Source organism: Glycine max, chromosome 4 (assembly GCF_000004515.6).
Source record: "Glycine max cultivar Williams 82 chromosome 4, Glycine_max_v4.0, whole genome shotgun sequence".
NCBI classification, from domain to species: Eukaryota; Viridiplantae; Streptophyta; class Magnoliopsida; order Fabales; family Fabaceae; genus Glycine; species Glycine max.
This window is the reverse complement of record NC_016091.4, coordinates 448,501-468,077: the sequence shown is the minus strand read 5'-3', so window position 1 is coordinate 468,077 and position 19,577 is coordinate 448,501. Positions and strand designations below refer to the sequence as shown.

At 30.7% G+C, this 19,577-nt stretch overlaps 3 protein-coding genes and 1 long non-coding RNA gene across 5 annotated transcripts; 2 read left to right on the top strand and 2 right to left on the bottom strand.

Annotated features, from left to right (window-relative positions):
- Window positions 1–524: 524 nt before the first annotated feature.
- Window positions 525–2,853, bottom strand: LOC100797621 (ER lumen protein-retaining receptor erd-2.2). The gene is made up of 6 exons (XM_003522718.5): window positions 2,406–2,853; window positions 1,851–2,050; window positions 1,582–1,722; window positions 1,413–1,493; window positions 922–1,046; window positions 525–804 (listed from the first exon to the last, which is right to left on the bottom strand). Exons 1-6 carry the CDS (start codon window positions 2,626–2,628, stop codon window positions 756–758), a joined length of 819 nt encoding a protein of 272 aa, XP_003522766.1. The 5' UTR covers window positions 2,629–2,853; the 3' UTR covers window positions 525–755.
- Window positions 2,854–4,368: 1,515 nt separating this feature from the next.
- On the bottom strand, window positions 4,369–7,998 carry LOC100796722 (probable alkaline/neutral invertase B). 2 transcript variants are annotated; one of them, XM_041014723.1, is made up of 5 exons: window positions 7,877–7,974; window positions 6,736–7,202; window positions 5,957–6,388; window positions 5,255–5,813; window positions 4,369–4,815 (listed from the first exon to the last, which is right to left on the bottom strand). In XM_041014723.1, the coding sequence occupies exons 2-5, from the start codon at window positions 7,159–7,161 to the stop codon at window positions 4,520–4,522; spliced, it is 1,713 nt and encodes a 570-aa protein (XP_040870657.1). In that variant the 5' UTR covers window positions 7,162–7,202; window positions 7,877–7,974; the 3' UTR covers window positions 4,369–4,519. The 2 variants fall into 2 exon arrangements, with proteins under 2 accessions (XP_040870657.1, XP_003523504.1); XM_003523456.5 differs by having other exon boundaries at window positions 6,736–7,998.
- A 5,918-nt stretch (window positions 7,999–13,916) lies between these two features.
- Window positions 13,917–15,270, top strand: LOC106798358 (uncharacterized). The gene is made up of 2 exons (XR_001387748.3): window positions 13,917–14,438; window positions 15,006–15,270. It is a non-coding gene; the product is annotated as an uncharacterized lncRNA (long non-coding RNA).
- Window positions 15,271–18,924: 3,654 nt separating this feature from the next.
- On the top strand, window positions 18,925–19,577 carry LOC100793388 (uncharacterized). The gene has a single exon (XM_003522710.5). It carries the CDS (start codon window positions 18,989–18,991, stop codon window positions 19,379–19,381), a length of 393 nt encoding a protein of 130 aa, XP_003522758.1. The 5' UTR covers window positions 18,925–18,988; the 3' UTR covers window positions 19,382–19,577.

Sequence of the window (19,577 nt, the reverse complement as noted above, 5' to 3'; positions counted from 1 at the left end):
AAAAAAATTACGTGATTATTTCTCCAACGTTAAGCGTTACCAAACTTATATCAAAATTGAGAAACATTTTAATAAATACACGGGATATCAAGTAGCTAGTTGTCAATAAGCCCGGTGTTGTGTTCCAGGACATGGGAGGTTTTGGGCAGCTCTGCGACTTCAATATGAATCGCATAGAAGAGACTTGTTCAGAAAGAAGGAATCACATTCAAAATGTAAAACCTTGCATCCGAAACGTAAAACCAAACATACTTACTGGGTTTTGGAGTTAGGATTGCTTTTGAAGACATTCGTAGCAGGGACCTAACCGGTCTTGTTGTTCGTTACTACTGTCCCCGAAATCCCGAATCCATCATTACCATGGACCATGTTTATACGAGGCATTAAACTCTCCAGCTAATTTTGGATACGGATAAAGAAAACCTTCAACAGATACTTCAAATCAACTTTATGACGATTCCCTCATTGGCTCAAGTCAAGCAGTTAAAATACGATAACATGGAAAAGTTATGTCAAGAACTGAATTTCAAGAGCCTAAGCAAATAGACATGTTATGTGTAAAGCATTTCCAGCTACAAATACTGTACCTTCAACATAAATATCTTGTTTTCCCTTCATCTCTAACTTTACAAAGAACCAGATTCTTCCAAGGAACCATACTTTTTCAATGCAATATGGACTCCAACAATGATAACCGACCATATTGCTTGATTAAGTTAATTTAAATGCAAGTATGTAGTGAAGTGAATCTTCTATTACACCACTCCAGAAGGTAGGCGGAGAACAAGCTGTCCGCCGAAAACACTGCAATAAAATAAATATCATAAGGAACAGAATCATGCTGAAAAGTTCTTGAGACATTATCAGCCCACGAAAGAAGGTTCAAAACAGGAAAGAGTTGCTATAATGCACTCAACTAACCTTTTGACATAATAGTAACAGAAATCTGCTAAGATAAAAGTCTGGACAATTTCAGAAATAAGCACCATTGACGGCCATAATCCATACCCCAAGGCAACCAACAAATGTCCACGACTATCTAACACCTGTTAAAAGAAATGGTAAGTTAGTAGGACTGTAGGAGACCAGCAATTAGTAAATCCAATAAGTTGCACTACTAAAAAAATGTGCTAAGAACAGCAAACTAATAACCCACTGGCCAAACACATGTCCCTGTAATACTTATAGAAGAAAGCTGATTATTATGCCAATGGAAATAAGCCAAACTTGAAATTACAAATTATAAATATATTCACATTCCACTCCTTGATTGACTAGATAGCCAATCCAGAAAATGTCCATCTTAGTGATAACAGACAGCAGCACAAGCCAGAAAACAAGTGACAAGCGAATTTGAAAATGGTTCATAGAGCTGATGAATGCAATCACAAGTTTGGACGAACAGATCATACCTGAAGAACCCAATGAGCACAGCTCAAGAATCTTGCCACACCCAGGGCAAATACATAATGAGCTGTGAATGGCTCAACAATCTGAAAGCATAAAATAAAATGAAATTAAGAAGGAAAAGTGTAGAATTGGATAACATAAATAACATGCATGATGGATATTCTTATATACTTGGGTGTTCTGCATGACTCGCAGTTGGGGCAGTACTGACACAGCTTCGAGATATACACAGAATGCCCAGGAAATCCTGTTCAATAAATGATGTGAAGTTGATGGATGAATAAACAAGGCTAACACAGCACATGGTATCACCTGCATTCAATTTTAAAAAATAGAGCAGATAAACGCACAAGTATATATAACCTTTGAAGTTGAGTAAAATGAAAAGAACATAGAATGAGCTTATAATTTTGAAATGAAAGGATAGTGGGGGAGCCTACCACATAGTATATAGCAAAGTTGTCTTTCTCCTCCATGTAACTAGACTTCAATTTAAAACGAATCATGTATATAACCCACAGTGTCGTGGCAAAAGTAGCCAAATCAAGCAGGGTGTGTATATCATATTCCATGACAAAACTGCAGTACAGCCTAACAGCTAAAAATATAGCTGTCAATTCCTGGGATTTGAGCGATAATCCTGTACATCACAAACAGTAGCGATAAAAGGCGTGAAACAGGGAAGCATCCTCATGACAAGACATGAACAAAGCTAGAATAGCAAAATAAAGCAACAAAATGTTGTTTCTTCTTCTCATTCAATAACAAAAGGAATAAAAGCAGCCAAACAATGTCATTAATCATTCAATGGAAACGTTCTGAAACAAACAATTTCTTGATGTTCAAGGCAGGTCACATTAAATTAAATATTAACGGATAAGAACAAAGCAATCCAAATTTATTATAAGGAAATTGCAGACATATAAAAGAAATTGACAAGTAACTGATAGAAAGAAAGAAAGAAAGTGAAAAGGGAAGGGGATAAGTGAGCGAACCGGCACAAGTTTTTTCTTTGATGAGCTTGTAGATGAGAACAGAAATTCCAAGAGAGTGAACAGCCTCGGCGGCGACGAAAAGGTTGTCGTGATCGTGAACGATGAAGCGGAGAAGGACGAGAGCCGCCATGCCGGAAACGACGGCGAGAAAAGCCTTCACCTTTGGGGGCTGCCGCCGCACCCATGTCGTGATCGCGTGAATAGACTTTTTCCCACTCCTCATGATTAATTCTTTTATTTGATTTGATGATTTTGCGTTCCTTCCTAATCCTAATTGATGGTAAGCAATCAATGAGATGAGAATTGTGAATCTCTTCCCCGAATTCAATTCTTTCTGAATTAGCCAATTAGGGCACAACTCGACTCCAACGTCAATGTCAACGTCAACTTGACTCGCTGACTCGCTGCAATACCCCACCCAAACCAAACTGCCAACCTCAGTGTCGTTCAATATTCACGCACTTTTCACGATACCAAATATTATAATAATAATAATAATATTGATCTTATCTTAATCATTTAAAATATTAATTTTCTGTATTGGATGTTTTTAGTACGTTTCAAAAAAAAATACTGATATATGGATAAAATAAATAAGATATAAAAGTTGGATAAGAGAATAAAATAAAAAATGTGATAATTTTTTATATTATCTAGTGTTTAATATGTACTAAATAATAATAATAACTCATGTAAAAAAATAATATCATATTTATATAAAATTCATATCTCATTCAAATTCAATTTGATGCTTTTAAATCACCAAGTTTCCTATTTAGAGAGAAACATATATGGTAGTAAATCATAGTAATAGTAAATCCTAGCAAATGATAAGATCCACATTCTAATAGAGGAAATAATTATAAAATCAAATTAAAACAAATCCTAATCAAATCTATCTCAAATTCTCGTTAGATTTACAAATAACAATTCAAAATTTCAAGTAATTTATTTTGAGCTTTTTATTTACACTTGATTTTGAGTCTTTAAAATACTCATGTTATTCGCGCATATGAAATTGAATAACTTGAAACAAACACCCTTATATATTTGTTATTGATCTCATCTTTAATTACCTGTTTTGACAATTAATTTATGTTCATAAGTAATATGTATGTTTTTTAATATAAAACATTGTAATAAATAAATTATGTTCCTATTTATGGTGAAGGTATGTTAACTCATATATATTGTTACTTGATAATTTGTTCAATTTTTATTGGTTTATGTCTTTTGATATGATTGGTTAATAAAGATTGATAAGAAATTACTTTTGCCAATTGAATTCCCATAATTATCATAAATTTATATATATAATTATATTTTACGTTGTAGTTTACATCAAGATATCCTTTTAGCCTTTTATGTTATAAAAAAAAACATTTTCTGATGTGTGAGTATTTGTTGGAGTTGTAGTTTACATCAAGATATCCTTTTATGTTATAAAAAAAACATTTTATGAGGTGTGAGTATTTGTTGGAGTACTAGAACATGTTTGGTAGTAAGGATTAAACAAGTCAAGGTAATTATGATTAAATTCTAAATGTCATTATTAGATATTCATGAATTAAAAATAATTTTTGCTTGAGGGAAAGATTATAATATAGAATATCTTACATGTGAGGGAGAGACTATTATGTAGAAGAAACTCACACTTGAGAAGAATTGTTGGAATACAAATGTGAAGTGAAATCCTATATCGGATAAGAATGAGAAATTTGATTATCATACAAATGACGATAAAACTCATAAATTTAAGCCTTAAGATTTTAGATTGAAATATGATGTCAAATTGACTTATATTGTTTGTTTAAGTCAATTTCACAATAATATTTTTTTTATGCAGAAAAACACTTATTTTTTCAATATAATAAATAATTTATTTCAAAATGTTTTATAAGAAACATGTTTATAATCTCCTTGTGAGAGATTAATAATGTTTTCCTTGCCATACATTAATTAATCTTTCTTGTAAAAGATGTTGGTTTTCTTAAATAGAAATGTTTAATTTGAAAACTAAAAAGTTGAATTACCATAGTATATTCTTTTCATGAGAAAACTCTTTTCTATCATTGCCACAAGTTCAAAATGGATGAATGAAAGAATAAAGTGACTCATAAAGTCCACGAAATTGATCTCTTGAGCAAAGGCTTGAGGTGTTTGTCTTCTTCGAGAGCAACAAGACCTAAATGGGATGGATCATCGAGCATCATCCTAGCGGACAAGTAACCAGCAATGGACCAGGTCTGGAACTTACGGGCCTGCTTCCCAACATATCGGCCCGTCGTTCCATCATAGTATTCGGGCCAGTTGTCCTTCAGCAATTTGCTCTCAGCAATGTTAAGGGCACGCCTTGCAATTTGGGGCCTCCCAGTCTTGATCGATGCCGCAGCCAGAAGCCATAAAAGAACTGTAACCATCACAAATAATTGTATCTAAATTATGTGATTACTAGCATCTCAATTGAAAGTGTGTCAGCTAGCTCCTACTAAATGAGCTACTCAAATTTCACAATGATAAAAAAATTAGAGTTCACTTAACAAAAATGTTACAGTTCCTTTTATATATAATGTAGATTTAGTCCTCTCCTGTTCTTAAGTAAAAGGATATGATGTTGGACACTAGGATACATACATGCAAGAGAAGGACAATATAATTAATGATCGTTATCTTGTGTCTAGCTCTGCGATCATATCATACCCTAATAAGGGGAAAGCTGTCATATGATTCGCACCACCACATGTCCATGGTCCTAGTAAGTGATTTCAGTTAATGAGGTTTATTAACTTTTTCTTGTGAATTGAGAAACTGAATTACATGTGACGTAGAAATTAGTAATTAAGAATTACCTGGCCAGGATCCCCCGTTGTGGTAACTCCATCTAGTATTTTTAGGGTCACATCCTGTTACGAGCCTCCATTCATGGTTTTCAATTGCTGGATAACAAACTTTGACAGGCATCTCTCCAATTAATTCCTCCCAGCGTGATTCAATGAGATCCATGATTGCAATTGACTGCTCAGGAGTTGCCATGCACGACAAAATTGCAATGCAATTGCCCAAGCAAAACCACCTGAAATCCATCCTAGCCGGGCTCACATTCCCAACAAAGTATCCACCATGATGAGGCATGAAATCAAATATCCAATCTGGTAATGAATCAGGAATAACATTGAACTTGTTCACTGCAGTATGCGAGTACTCTTCTGTTTTGAAGCGGTATACATCATTAAGCTGCTTCAAATCCAACCAAAAGTAGCTCCTCATATGATAGCTTAAGGCATGCAACCGTTTCACAATTCGCTCCACAAACTCTTTCCCTTCCATGTCTTGCTTAAGCAATTGCAAGGCACATCTTAAAGCCATGAAGAACAATGCTTGAATCTCAATTGGATACCCATAAACACCCTGAAGTCATAATACAAAGTTGAAAGAAAGAAATGGATAAATTAACCACAGCAACAAAAGTCATTGTAAATCCCCTAATAGTTCATGAATCATCAATGCCTAGTTTCAAGACAGTAGACAATCATAAATTTCATAAAACTCACCATTCTTCGATCAATCATGCAGCATCCATCAGCACATAGTAAAGTTGGAAACGTGTCAAACCCCTCTGACAGGCATAAACTCAAGATCAAGCGCATACCCTTTTGACATTCAGGCCGTTCAGCCAAAGAAGAGTCTCCTGTAGCCTTTGTGTATGCGCGAAGCAGTATAATCCACCAAAATCCAGAATCAACAGGAGCAACCCTGCCTATTGCACTTTCACCAAAATCTGCTATCAGGGTCTCATGATTTCTAACTGGGTCATGGAATACTTTAAAACTAGCAGGCATCACCCCTTCTGCTAGTTGGAACCTGTCAATCTTTTTCTCCCATGATTGAAGGCGAAGGGTCTTTAAAAGAAAATTTTTAACAATGTCCGTTTCCCCATGCATCAGAAAAGCCAAAGCACTTGGGACAAAGTCTCTTATAAACACCTATACACAAATGTAAAAATACCTTAGATTAGATCTCATAGCAAAATCAAAAATGGGGAGACAAGGAAAGAGATAATGATCAAAGCCACTGATCCAGCATGACAAGTAAAAACTAAAACAATGAAACTAAAAGATTAAGTTGTAATATAGCATGCTTATCCGGACAGTGGATTTTATGTCACTTGAACCATGAGTGTAGATCCATAATAGTTAACATGGTCTAGAAGTGTAACCAAAATCCAAGTATTGTGATGAAATTGTGCCAATTCCTCCCCCCACTGACATACACACACACAAAAAAAAAAGACAACATAGAAGAAACAGATACATATCCAAGATCATGCTACCTGATCATAATTAAGTTTCTCATCAGAATTATCCAAAGCAGCAATTGTACCAACTGGCTGACCACGGAAATATACCAAGGAACGCCTCAGCTCTTCCCAAGCTTCTGATGTTAATGGATGTGGATCCAATGTCACTGATCCCGGAGTATTAATATCTGACTTTGGCCTAGGAGAATGTACATGATCAAGAAGATCTCCCAGGCGAGATGAACTATCAACTTTTGTGGCCAATTGACGTGGAGAAAAGCCTAAGGATAGTTCATTCATTGATCTTTCATCAAATGATCTCTGTCTCTCTATATTCAGAGCCCTAGGCCTATCTAATGCTTTTGAGAAATCAAATTCCTCCTTTTCTGATACACTACTTAGTGCCTCTAGACACTTAAGACTCCCATTATGGGATCTATCTATCGGAAACGAAGACATCTTCCAAAATATTAGCACTTGCAATTGTCTTGCTCAAAATCCTGCACAGTAAAGTTTATTGACATAAAATTAACATAGATATAAACCACCCCCACAAACTCCTATTCCTTGCTGCTAACACTCCATGAGCCTAAAAGCATATATTTCCAAACTAATGCATCGTTCTTTTAATCCGAAATTCAAAACGATTGAGTTGAGATATACTTTTGGATACCACATGAAGACTATAAACACGAACCAAGTGATTAATTTTGAAAATAACATCACACTATTTAGTTCAAGTGGTTGGTCGTTACGGAACAGAAGAAAAAAAATCAAGTGGTTTTAACTATGTAGTCCCAACTTTCCAATTTAAGATCCCTATCAAAGGCACAACGTTATTTTTCTCACTATTGTTTTTCAATAAATTCTAAAAAAGGGTTACTTCTTAATTAACTAGCTGGCCAAAATTCACCCAGATCCTAAAGTGAAAGTCTCATATACGATTATAAGCATTGAGCAAACAAGAGAAGATAACCACAAAAGAAAAAGAAAGAAAGGAGGTAACTGGAGATCATGAAAGCCAAGAAATATATATAATTTCGTAAGGGAATATAGATATGCAGAAGAAACAACATTGTAATTAAAATCTCCATGGTTGTACAATGTGATCAGAAAACCACTTGCACGTTGCCACAAATTAACTAAGGATCAGAAAACTTTCAAGATCTTTTACATTTAGGCATCATGCAAGCTCCACAATGTATAGTGTAGGAACACAAACACGAAATTAAACATGATGCATGACAAAGAGGGCTCAATGGGTCAAATGAGATAATCATTTTAAATTGCGTAGAAATGAAGTTGGTTTACAGTACTTTAAAGTTGTAGAGAAAGAGAAGTTAAAGCACGTGAAACAAAAATGTCCTTCTTCCTTTCCCTGTGTGTTGTGATTGTGATTTGTGATCTGTGAAGGAAACAACGAAAGAACGGATTTGTATGACTATTATGCATGACTTACGGAGGGGCTGATGTTGTGGTGCTACGTGTGATCTTAAATGTTGCTCATTCACTCTACCATCACCATGACCCTCACTCAGCCACAAAGTGACAATTTCAAAATTCACATTGTCTTTTATTTTTCATTTTTATTCTCACACTGCTTCGATATTTACAAGATACATATTTTGAAGGGTAAATAGTCACTTTTTCGAACTCTGTAATTCGCTCATAAATATATCCCTGGAAAATGAAAATACAAAATTTAATCTCAAAAAGTATAAAAAATGCGATAAATATATATAGTCATTAACTTTCGTCCGCCACCGTTAATAAAATAACTCATGTGATGTGACATAGAGGAATTAATTTGTCACTTAAAGGATGGTTAAGGTGGTCATCTCTAATTGCCAGCATAGGGACATATTTGTCATATAATATTTTTTGACTTTTTGTCTTTCACTTCACTAATAAAACATCATGATAGATAAAAATATAAAATTTAGTCTCCGAAAGTGTAAAAAGTGCGATAAATATATCTAAACGTTAATAGTAGATTGTGACTAATTATTATAATTTTAAAAAATTTATAATGATTGCAACAAAATATTATCAATGTAAGTGATTTTTTATTACTTTGACGAATTCTTCTTACTTTTCTTTAACTACAAAAAAAAAACCAATACTTTGGTTGTTAACTCTTAAATAAATGTTATCAACACAAAAAAAATTTATTATAAAACGATAAGAAATCATTATTTGTGTTTAATCAAACACTATTTATTTAATTATTTTTTTCCATAAATTTTTCATAATAAAATATGAATGTTTATAAGTATATGCAACGACATCAAATTACAAATTATAATAAAAAGTTTCTTGATTTTTAAATTAATTTTTTATGTCATACAAAATTATTCATACAAAATTATTTTTTATTGACCCGTCATTTAAAAAATCATTTCTAAGGAGTGAGTGTTTTTTACAAATTAAAAGTGTCATTGCAGTTGCAATTTTTTCTAAAAATTATTCATAAATCTAATTTAACTATAATGCTTTATAATAAACATTTTTTTTACTTAAACCTTTCATTAAGCATAAGAGTATAAAAAAGTTATATACCAGTTAATAAAATTAGTATTCTTTTTTCTTTTAGACTCAATTTAATTTATGAGTTTGTTGAAAAAAATTTGTCACAATCAGTATAAATTATTTCAAATTATAATAATTAGTCATAATCTACTATTAACGTCCACATCCGGATATATTTGTCACACTTTTGATACTTTCGGGGACTAAATTTTGTATTTTCATCTCTTAGGGACTTTTCAGCAATTAGGAAGATAAAAAGTCAAAAAAATATTATATGATAAATATGTCTATGTGTTGACAATTCGATATGATCACGTTGGCAATCATCTTAGTGACAAATTTGTCTCTCTATCCCACGTAGGTCATTTTATTAACGGTGACAAATGGAAGTTAACGGTCGGATATATTTGTTGTACTTTTTACATTTTCGGGGACTAAATTTTATATTTTTATCTTTAAGAACGGATTTGTTAACGAATCACATTAGGGAACAAAAATGACTATTTAACCTATTTTGAATTTCATTCAGCAAATATATTACACATTGTTTTAAAATATTTTTCTATTATAATTAAAATTCGTATACAATTACGAAATTTTATAGGCTATATTTATTTAAATATGAATATAATTATCAATGATTGGTTGTTTATTTGTATAACAGTAGTATATATTTATTCAGCTCTATTCTTAGCGGTTTACTATGCTCTAGGCATCCATTTTGTTAGAACCTAGTTTCTTTGTTGTCTTTATTTTCCTTCACTATAAAAAAAATTGTTAAAAGGACAGGCTAAAAGTTTATTAAGATGTTTATCTTACATTAAAATAAGTATTTACGTAAAAATATTAATATTTTTCATTGTATATATAAATTAAATATGTTTTTTTTCTAAACTTTTAACAATACTTTCTGTATTTTTATTAAGCTAAATAATAAAATTCTAAAAACTGTATACATGTGTGATGATTGTTTTTAAAAATAATCATAATATTTCTTAAATAATTTATATAAATTTTAATACGTTTAATCTCATTGTTATAAACTTTAATGAGAAATATTTTAATAGTATTTATTTAATTAAATTTTTGAATGTATAATTAATAAAAAATATTTTATATGTCAAAGTTTAATAAGTATATTAACGATAATACATCGAATATAAATCTTATATAATATATTTATGACAAGATAAATTTTAAAATTTTAAAATTTTAAATATTCAATAGAAGTTAAATCATTTTGGATCTTCCTTCCCCTCCCCTAGAGTCTCTCCTTCTCAAGGATAGCCTAGGCTAGCTGTTTTTCTTCATTTCCGCTGAACCAAACAAAACTTTTACTAGAATAAAATTATTTTTTAATAAAATTACTAAAAAAATAAATTTTCAATATCGAAATTTAACTAAAATTATTATTCATAAATATTGGGCATCAACAAAACTTTGTGGTATATAATCACTACTCTTTTTTTTTAAAAGGCATAAAAAACATTTTGAATGTGTTCTGGAAATTTAATTTCAAAATTTTTTGTTAATTAATTTAATAATTATAATTTCAAAATTTATTATAAATAGTTTTAGAGATTTAGACGTTTTATTATACATTATATTTTTAGAATATAAGATAAAAAAAATCGAAGTCTGAATAGTGATGTAATAAAGAAAGATAATAAAAAAGGCAATTCCCATGTAGAAATTGACCTGCCCAATGTATTCCATCTCTTATAATATACATATCCTTTGTTGTCCTGCTGTGTGGCCCAGTCCAGTCCACTTATACTAAACGGGTCCATACGAGTAAGGAAACAAAAAGATCCTCGTTTCACTCTGTGTGTTCGTGGTTCCATTTTGATCAAAAAATTATCCAAACTAAAATTAAAAAAATATGCTGTTTAATTTATTTTAGTTTTAATTTTAAAATAAAATTCAAACTAAACTAAATTAATATTTTATGATTTAATTCGTTCGATTTTTGTAATTTTTACTAAAATATTATTTTATTAATATCTACATACTTTCTTTTCAACTTTTAAATTAAACTCATTAAAAAAATTATTAGTAACAATATAAGAAATTTATTAATATGTTAAACCTTTTATAATAAAAATTTATCAATTTTCATTAATTTTAAATCAAACACATCTTAAAAAAGTTATTTTAAAAAGAAGAGGATATACTTTATATAAATTTATTTACATAATACCACATAACACTATATTGATAAAAAAAAAATATAATATTATAATACTGTAAAACTTAAAGTGATATACACATAAACTATATAACACTAAAATAATATAAGTGTTAACATAATTATTATAATTTGATTGATTTGATTTCAAAACACAAATCATAAATCGATCCATACTAACTAGGTTAAAAAAAGCATCCAAATAAATCGGTTTGATTCATTTTTCTTTTCTTTTGCAGTTTTTGATTTTTATTTTAGATCTACTTATATTTGAACATCCTAACTCTTGGGCCAAACACCAGTTCCAAGTTGTCGAATACTTCCCTCAAGAAATTGATTCCGAATAAAGCTCAAGTTTGTTGTGATATTTAGTACCCTGCACAATTCATATGCCGGTGAATCGAACACTTATGGCACTGATGCAACTTTGTGGAAAATGTCATTTTGTCCACTGTTCATTTCCAGCAAAATCATAGTAGAATAGAAACATATTCTTAAGTTGAATACAAAAACGCATATCGATCTTTACATTCATAAGTATTATTTTTGGTTATCAAACAAAAGAGGGAGAGGACAAGAGAGACCTCAATTAGCCTCGGTATGGAAATACTTTTAAAAAATTATTGAACATGTAACTTTTAAAGTTTGATTACTTACAATTGCGGTTCGCACAAGAAAAAGGAAATATGTACCTGGGCTGAGGGACAAAGTGTAGATTGCTGCATAATATATGTTTACACAAGACCCAACGTTAATTTTTTTTTTAAAAAAGTAAATTTTTGACTTTGATCAATATATCTTCACATTCTCCAGGAAAAAAAAAAGTATCTTCTCAGACATTGCTTTATGATTAGCTTATCGGACACTGTTGTGAGTATCGATTACCACGGAGTAATTTTGTTATTATAAAAATTGAAAAGGAGTGTATTAGTTTAAGGTTTTATGGCCATTCTTGTTGAAAATATTTGTACACCTTGTACTCTGAAAGCCACTTTTCGAACAGTCATTTCTGCTAACGTGAATTTTTAGTAAGTACAGTAGAAGGATTTCAAGAGAATAAAAATATAAAGTGAGTGGAATTATTAAGAGAAAAAAAAAAAGGTAACTGCCTTAATTCCTCGTACTAATAAAAATTAATATAATTTTTTTTTCAAGAAGATTAAACTTCAAATCATTTTTAGTGTGTGTTTGGTTATCATTGAGAATCGATTATAAAGTTCAAAATGGTGGCATGACAATGAAATTTTTTGAAGTAATTACTTGTAACTTGCTTCACCACGAAAATAGAATCGATTTTTCTAAAACTCACGCATAACCAAGCATGCTATTAGTCGGGTAATCTTTTATATACTTACATACCTCATACCTGATACCTCTGCCTATTTCAAGACATTTTTTATCCTATAAATCTGACTGATAGGACCATGATATTTCCTTTTGTGGAACACATCGGGAATGGACTGTTTATTTGTCTAAAATTGAACAAGTATATTTGAAACTTTTTTGAAACTGATGTGCATACCTAATAAAAAAAAAAAACTATTTGGCTCCGCAATAAGGTTATTTTGTCCTTAATTTAACAGTATTTCGCTTGTATGACATCCTTTTTATTTCCTTCTGCTTATCCAGTTGTTTTTTATAATTATAGAGCAGATTCAAAAAACAGCAAAAGATCACTGCGCAGTTTAATTTCTCTGTTTATATATGATATAGGTTTATTCAGGATATGGATCCCAAAAGTAGCGGCATCAGAAGTAGCAATGTTATACTTTCCAATCACACAACAGATTGTCCCTTTTCTTTTTCTCCATCTCAAAAAGTTAGGATACTTATATCCACTTAATATAAGATTGGTCTAAGAAGAAAAAAAAATTGTGAATTCAAATTTTCACTAATAAAAACTAACAATATTAACAACTAATATTTGTTCATAAAAAAAATATCTATATTCACGTTTAACTCCAAGCTTACAACCTTCACCCTGACATTTTTTCACTGTGGAGTAATAAAAACCCGGTGTTCACAGATATTTTTTTGTTGCTTAATTTGCCAATATAATGTGTCGATGTGATATTAGACTTTTGCAAACTTGACAAAAAACAAATTCTACGAGTCAAAAGGTAATAGAGATACGTAGGGCAATGGATTAGAGACTGAACCCTTTTGGTGGTTGTAAAAAATGACAAGGGTTAGTTTCCTTGTTTCCTTGTTTCTGTTTAATTGTGGATGATCAAATAAGTTTTTAAATGCTACATATAAGAACTACAGGTTAGAAAAATATTTGCGTTTATAGGTAAAACTATATATTGCAGACTACAGTCCCAATACCTACCTACCTACAAGATAAAGAGTATGATAAGGATCACATTACAGTGATGTGCAACAAAAATAGTTTATAGTGCGCTATAAAGCAAAATAAAAAATTGAATTCGTTTTCATGATGAAATGATTTGCCCCTATAACAAGTCCAATTTCCAAAAGTTATTTCATATCACCATCTTACGCACATGCCACATATACCATATAGTTGACCCCACGTCATGGTGCCTGTTTTAAGCATTATTGCCGAATGTGATGGCTTACTAGAAAAAAGTTGTGAGAGCAACTAGGCAACTATATATCTAATGTTGTGAGGTGGATATTAATCTTAGATGTGATGAGTGGTTTGTTCTATAAAGTTCCATAGAGGCAAGGCTTTTCCTTGCTATTATATGCTTGGATCCACTTGATCACTGTGAATCTCTATAATTAATCATTTCCAGATTTCTGAGGATGGGTTACTATTGCTATAAACGCAATTATAGTACTCATACATCAGATGTTATTGTGATGTTGGCGGTGGCCTTGATGCTTCTTGGCATACCTTGGCTCTTTACGCGTGAACAAGTGGTGGTAGTTGAAGAAAAGAAGACGAATTGGTCAGCTTTGATCACACCAATACTAGTACTACTCATCTTGCTTTTGCTGTCACTGATTGGAACTCCCAGGAGGGTTTATGCAAAGCCAACGTGCTATCGGTGTAAGCATGTCTGCTACTGTTACTGCTAGTGTCAGTCCAACACCTGCTAGTGTTCAGTGCTCTATGATTATCTCATATCTTTGGTCACTAAGTAAAATATTGTATTTGGAATATTATGATCGTGTAAATTATGTGCTTGTTTCATTGTTTGTTACGAAAACTAAAAGGCAGGGTCAGGGTTGTGTTACTAATTTATATATAATCCAAATGAGAACAATATTTTTGTTATTAATTAATTGTTCTGGGTTGGGTCATTATGTTACCATAATTTAAGAATAATATAGTACCTTTTTTTAGGAGATTGAACTTTCGTGTTTGCTTTATTGTCTTGGAAGAGCCAATTCCAAACAGTTAATGAAGAGGGATTTGTGTAAATTGTGACGCCTCTAGTTTAAATACTTAAATTATAGTTGAAATTAATTCTCGGGGAGAATATGGTTCCTTTTCGTGTGAACATAAAATTAATTGTGGCATTAGGAATGCGAAAACCGTGTGACGGAAAATGGGCTCTTGCAAGGTTAGAAGTTTGATTATAATTTGTTGAGATTATTCCAATTGTTTAAACAGGGAAGAAAAAGAAGAACAGGAGAAGAAAGGAAAACAGCATGGTTTCTTCATGACTTGAAAATTGAAATGGCTGAAGCGTGACCTATTACCTAAAGTTTGTCCCCACCGCAGCTCAACTATTTTCTTTTGTATCAGCCTGACTCAGTATAAAGCGGTAGCTTTTAAGGGGATTACGCATCTTTGCGCAACCACCACACAGGGGATGTATTTGCAAATTGCAATTAACAAGCTTTTTCTTATTATAGTATAACATTCACTTTACTTATAATTAAAGTGTCATTTATTATATTTTTTCATTACACTTACTTATAATTAAGATGTAATCACATTTATTTTTAATAATTTTTCGACTTTATCGTTTTAATTATGTCTATACAATAATGTTATTACACACTTCAAGACATGTGTTTTTTTTATTTCTATTATTATTATTTAACTAACAATTTTTTCAATATAAATAATATAATGTCAAGTTACAGAAAAATATTTACAAATTATCATCACTAACTTATTATTTATTTTTAACTTACTAAATATATAATTTGTAAATTTATTTAACTCATTTGGTGAAATTTTATATATTAATTTATAGTTGGATAAAAAGTTACAAATTTTATGTGTAATATATTACTAATGACATAACACTAACATACTAATAGATAACGTGATAATTCAATACATAACTAATGTGTTTGCTATATCAAGATATTAGTATCTCGTCATACTATTAATAATATGTTAACATATGCATAACATATGTCATTTATCAATGTCACGTTATAATTAGCATATCACATCCGTAAGTTTTGTTAAAAAGTTTACAATAGACTTACTAATAAATAAGTAAATAACTAAAATTTAAAATTATGAGGTACCAAATGTGAAGTATGGAATATAAAGGGATTTAGCTAGTTAAAAAAAATGTGCACGAAATAACTAAGACGTGGCTACGCTTCACTTGTGGGGCAACCCTCACATCGACAATTGAGCAACATCATTCCGGATTGGCATTCACTATGTAAACCTACTGAATCAAATACAGTAAATTAAGTAGATACTTGGGAAAGATTAAATATTTTAAAAATTATTTTCTTCAATTTTTTTTAACTAAACCAAAGTAGATATCTAATCAACTTTCCTAAAAAAACTAATCAACCAATAACACTTATTTTCAGTCATGAATTTGAAAAAACATTTAAGAGAAATTAAAAATAAACAAAGCTTAACGTATATCATTATATATAATTATATTGTTATCCCAAATATATAATTACATTAATAAATTCTAAATTCATATCATTTTCTTATTAAAAAAATATAGTTTGTTTTAAAAAATTAGAGAAGGAGGGGTTACAATATGTCTTAAAACAAAGATCACTAACAATCACATAAATTTGCTGTAAAAAAAAATCACATATATTCGTATGAGCGTGAAATCGTTTTACCCGCTACGTTATTTACTTCCATTTAATCCAAACAAATTAAGAATTAAATATTCCACATAATATAATATTAAATACATTTGTAATATAAATTTAATTTTCATGTATGTATTGTTAGCTTAAAAATTTTACATTGTGAACTAATTAGAAATTATACAGGTATTTTAAAGTGATAATCTCAATAATTTTATCATATATAATAATAATTATTGTCAATTTTGGAACACGGTTTTGAATCATATTTTATTAATTTAAGATGTGAAATTTATTTCATTAGATCCACATACATAAAAAAATTCAAGTCAAAATGGATTATAAACACACTGAAAATTATAAAAAAAATAAATCTAATGAGCAACTGAAAAATAGAAAAATTTAATATTAGATTATTTTTTTCATTTACATGTAACACTCATTTTTCACACGATTTTTATTGTTTATGATTTTTTTCAAACATGTTAACAAGAATTTTGGTTCTACTTTAAGTGATACAAACCCAATTATTAAGTAATGAAAAGAAAGAGATAAAAAATTATAAATATGAAATTTAGAGTAAGATAGACAAAAAGATAATAAGGAAAGTAAACACCAATTTAATGAAAAGAGATGAAATATGATGTTGGGACCTAGCATATCAAAATTACTTATAATGTATTGCAGTAGATTTTCTCTAATAAATGAAATCGTTGTTTTCACTCTCATCTACTAAATTATCTTATCTTTAATTTCCTGCATGAAGGACCTAGTTTATTTATCTTTTTTTTTTCAATTTTCTTTATAAAGATAAACAAACCGCATTAAGATAAGATATGTAAAAATTCGTGGGTAAAATAAATGTTTATCTATTCCTAGCAATGAATTTATTAAGATACTATTTCTCATTTCTTTAGAAAATAACCATTTTTTAATGCATTACCATGTATGGGTGATCAGTACATAATAACAGAAAAACACACAGAAGAATAATAAAAACATAATTGCAATTACATTAAATAAATAATAGGAACAAATTATATTACAAGAATTTGGCCTCGAGACTCTCAACAAAAAGAGTTTAGGTTTTTCCTAAGGGATAGATGTAGGCTTTGGATAGCTCTGAGACTCGATGTGTATTTTCCTTTTGCTTTGTCTTCCTTTTATAGGCCTAAGGTAGCTTACATTTTACGCTGACCTCGCACTTAGCGCATCTAGGCTTTCTCGTGGGCCTTCTCGTGCTAAACCTAGGTTGCGTGCTGAGCGAGACTGCACACTTAGCTTGGATTGCATGCTAAGCAAGTTGTCCAATTCTTTCAACTTTTCTTCAAGGTTTTTTTGTCCAATTTTTACATCAATTTTCCCTTCAAAACACTTAAAATCTTCTTCTTTTGAATTATGCTGATAAAAAATAGCAAAGATGATAATTTCTTCATTATTTTATTAAAAATAATAATAAAATAAAGAAATCACACCCATTTATTAGTCAAAATTAACTATTAAATTAGCTCATATTTTACCGTTATCAAAATATCAATTAAGTTTTATAATCTTTCTTATAAGGGTATCTAATATAACAAGTTTCATATCTTGAAATAATTAAACATAATTCAAAATCGTGCTCTAAAAAGATAAAAGATTAAATTAAATTTTTTAAAAGATAAATTATCAAACTAAATATAATCAAACCTTAAAGTTATGTTTGGTTTAAGAAAGGATGAGAGAAATTTGATGCATCCAATGCGAGACTCATTAAATTTTTCTTCTATTTTCATTATCTATTTAATTTTTTAAAAAAATCTTCTATTTTCATTATCTCTATCTTCATCCCCTGAATCAAATACATCATAAATATTTCAATAAACTTATAATATTATTAAGTATTTTTTATTAAAAATATGTTATTAATTTTTATTAATTCAAACTTAAAATATCTTTCTCCCAACCTTATAACACCGTTAACTATGTACCAGTATAGGATCATGTTGATTTACTTTTAACCATTTATGAAATATAATTAACTACATATCAATATAATGAACTAGCTTTTATATGATAAAAAAATTAACTAGTTTTTTTTTCGCCGAGGAATATAATTAACTAGTTGTACGTTACTCTTTTTCCTCATTCTAACAGGTAACATTACTTTCGCACAGGATAACTACAACGTGTCTCCATTTGAATGGTGGGGCATCCCTCGTAAATAGTAATGAATTGAGCAACAACCAGATGTATTCAGTTATTCACAATGCAAACCTACCCGTTCAAAAAGCAATTAATTAAAAATTAATAGTATATACATATAAAACACACACTTTGTTTTGTGGTATATGATGTCCTACACATTACCCTTGTTTAGGATGTCGTACCTAGTGTCACTAACTCCGATCTTTTGACTATCATTTTAAATGGGTTGCACTCCCACAAATCAGACAGCGCCAAATCATCAAGTACAAACTTTATTTCGCAAAATAAGCGACCAACCAAACGTAGCACTCTCGTCCTCATCTTCAGCTATTATAAATAAACAAAACAGGACACAAACTCATCCAACAGTTCTGAATTAAAATGGGCTATGGTAGAAGCAGAGCATCCTCTGTTTTGGACGGTTTCAGTCTAAACCCCGTGCCATACCCCGTTCTGCTAATCTTATCACTGATCCTTCTATTCCTCGGCATTTCATGGTACTTGTCGTATGAAGAAGTAGTTGAAGCCGCTGAAGAACAACTGGGGTGGATGCTGTTAGCCACACCAGTGGTGCTAATACTCGTAGTTCGTTGGTTATCGTCAGTGGATACTTCAGAATGGTTCTTCTTTAACTCCTCGCCATGGGAGAGGCGTAGGAGAACCCACCACTTCCCATCAGAGGGTAGCTCCCCTTGGGGTGTTGCTGCTTTGATCCTGCTTGTTCTCGTGCTTCTTCATTATCACTCCACTTTTCTTGATGCCTGGTTTGTTTGATTTTATTTCGTCCTCTGTTTAGAGTTTCTTGGTATCTCTATAGTTACGAGCTTTGTTTGTGTTTATTACTTATTTATAGAGAAAGAACATAGTAACTTTGATGCAAGCCTTTGTGATTATCGTAGATATGTAGATGATTAGATTATGCTGCTCTATGAATATGAATTTATGAATTGTATTTAAGGTGTTTTGTGAT

What these genes read in the sequence shown, in the direction of transcription:
- LOC100797621 (XM_003522718.5), bottom strand. Translation starts at nt 2,628, where the DNA reads ATGAGGAGTGGGAAAAAGTCTATTCACGCGATCACGACATGGGTGCGG. An exon ending in ACTTTGCTATATACTATGTG is followed by an intron (nt 1,723 to 1,850) that starts GTAGGCTCCCCC and finishes AATTGAATGCAG; the next exon opens with GTGATACCATGTGCTGTGTT. An exon ending in GAGTCATGCAGAACACCCAA is followed by an intron (nt 1,494 to 1,581) that starts GTATATAAGAAT and finishes TTATGCTTTCAG; the next exon opens with ATTGTTGAGCCATTCACAGC.
- LOC100796722 (XM_003523456.5), bottom strand. Translation starts at nt 7,161, where the DNA reads ATGTCTTCGTTTCCGATAGATAGATCCCATAATGGGAGTCTTAAGTGT. An exon ending in GCATGATTGATCGAAGAATG is followed by an intron (nt 5,814 to 5,956) that starts GTGAGTTTTATG and finishes TTATGACTTCAG; the next exon opens with GGTGTTTATGGGTATCCAAT. An exon ending in CAACGGGGGATCCTGGCCAG is followed by an intron (nt 4,816 to 5,254) that starts GTAATTCTTAAT and finishes TGATGGTTACAG; the next exon opens with TTCTTTTATGGCTTCTGGCT.
- LOC100793388 (XM_003522710.5), top strand. Translation starts at nt 18,989, where the DNA reads ATGGGCTATGGTAGAAGCAGAGCATCCTCTGTTTTGGACGGTTTCAGT.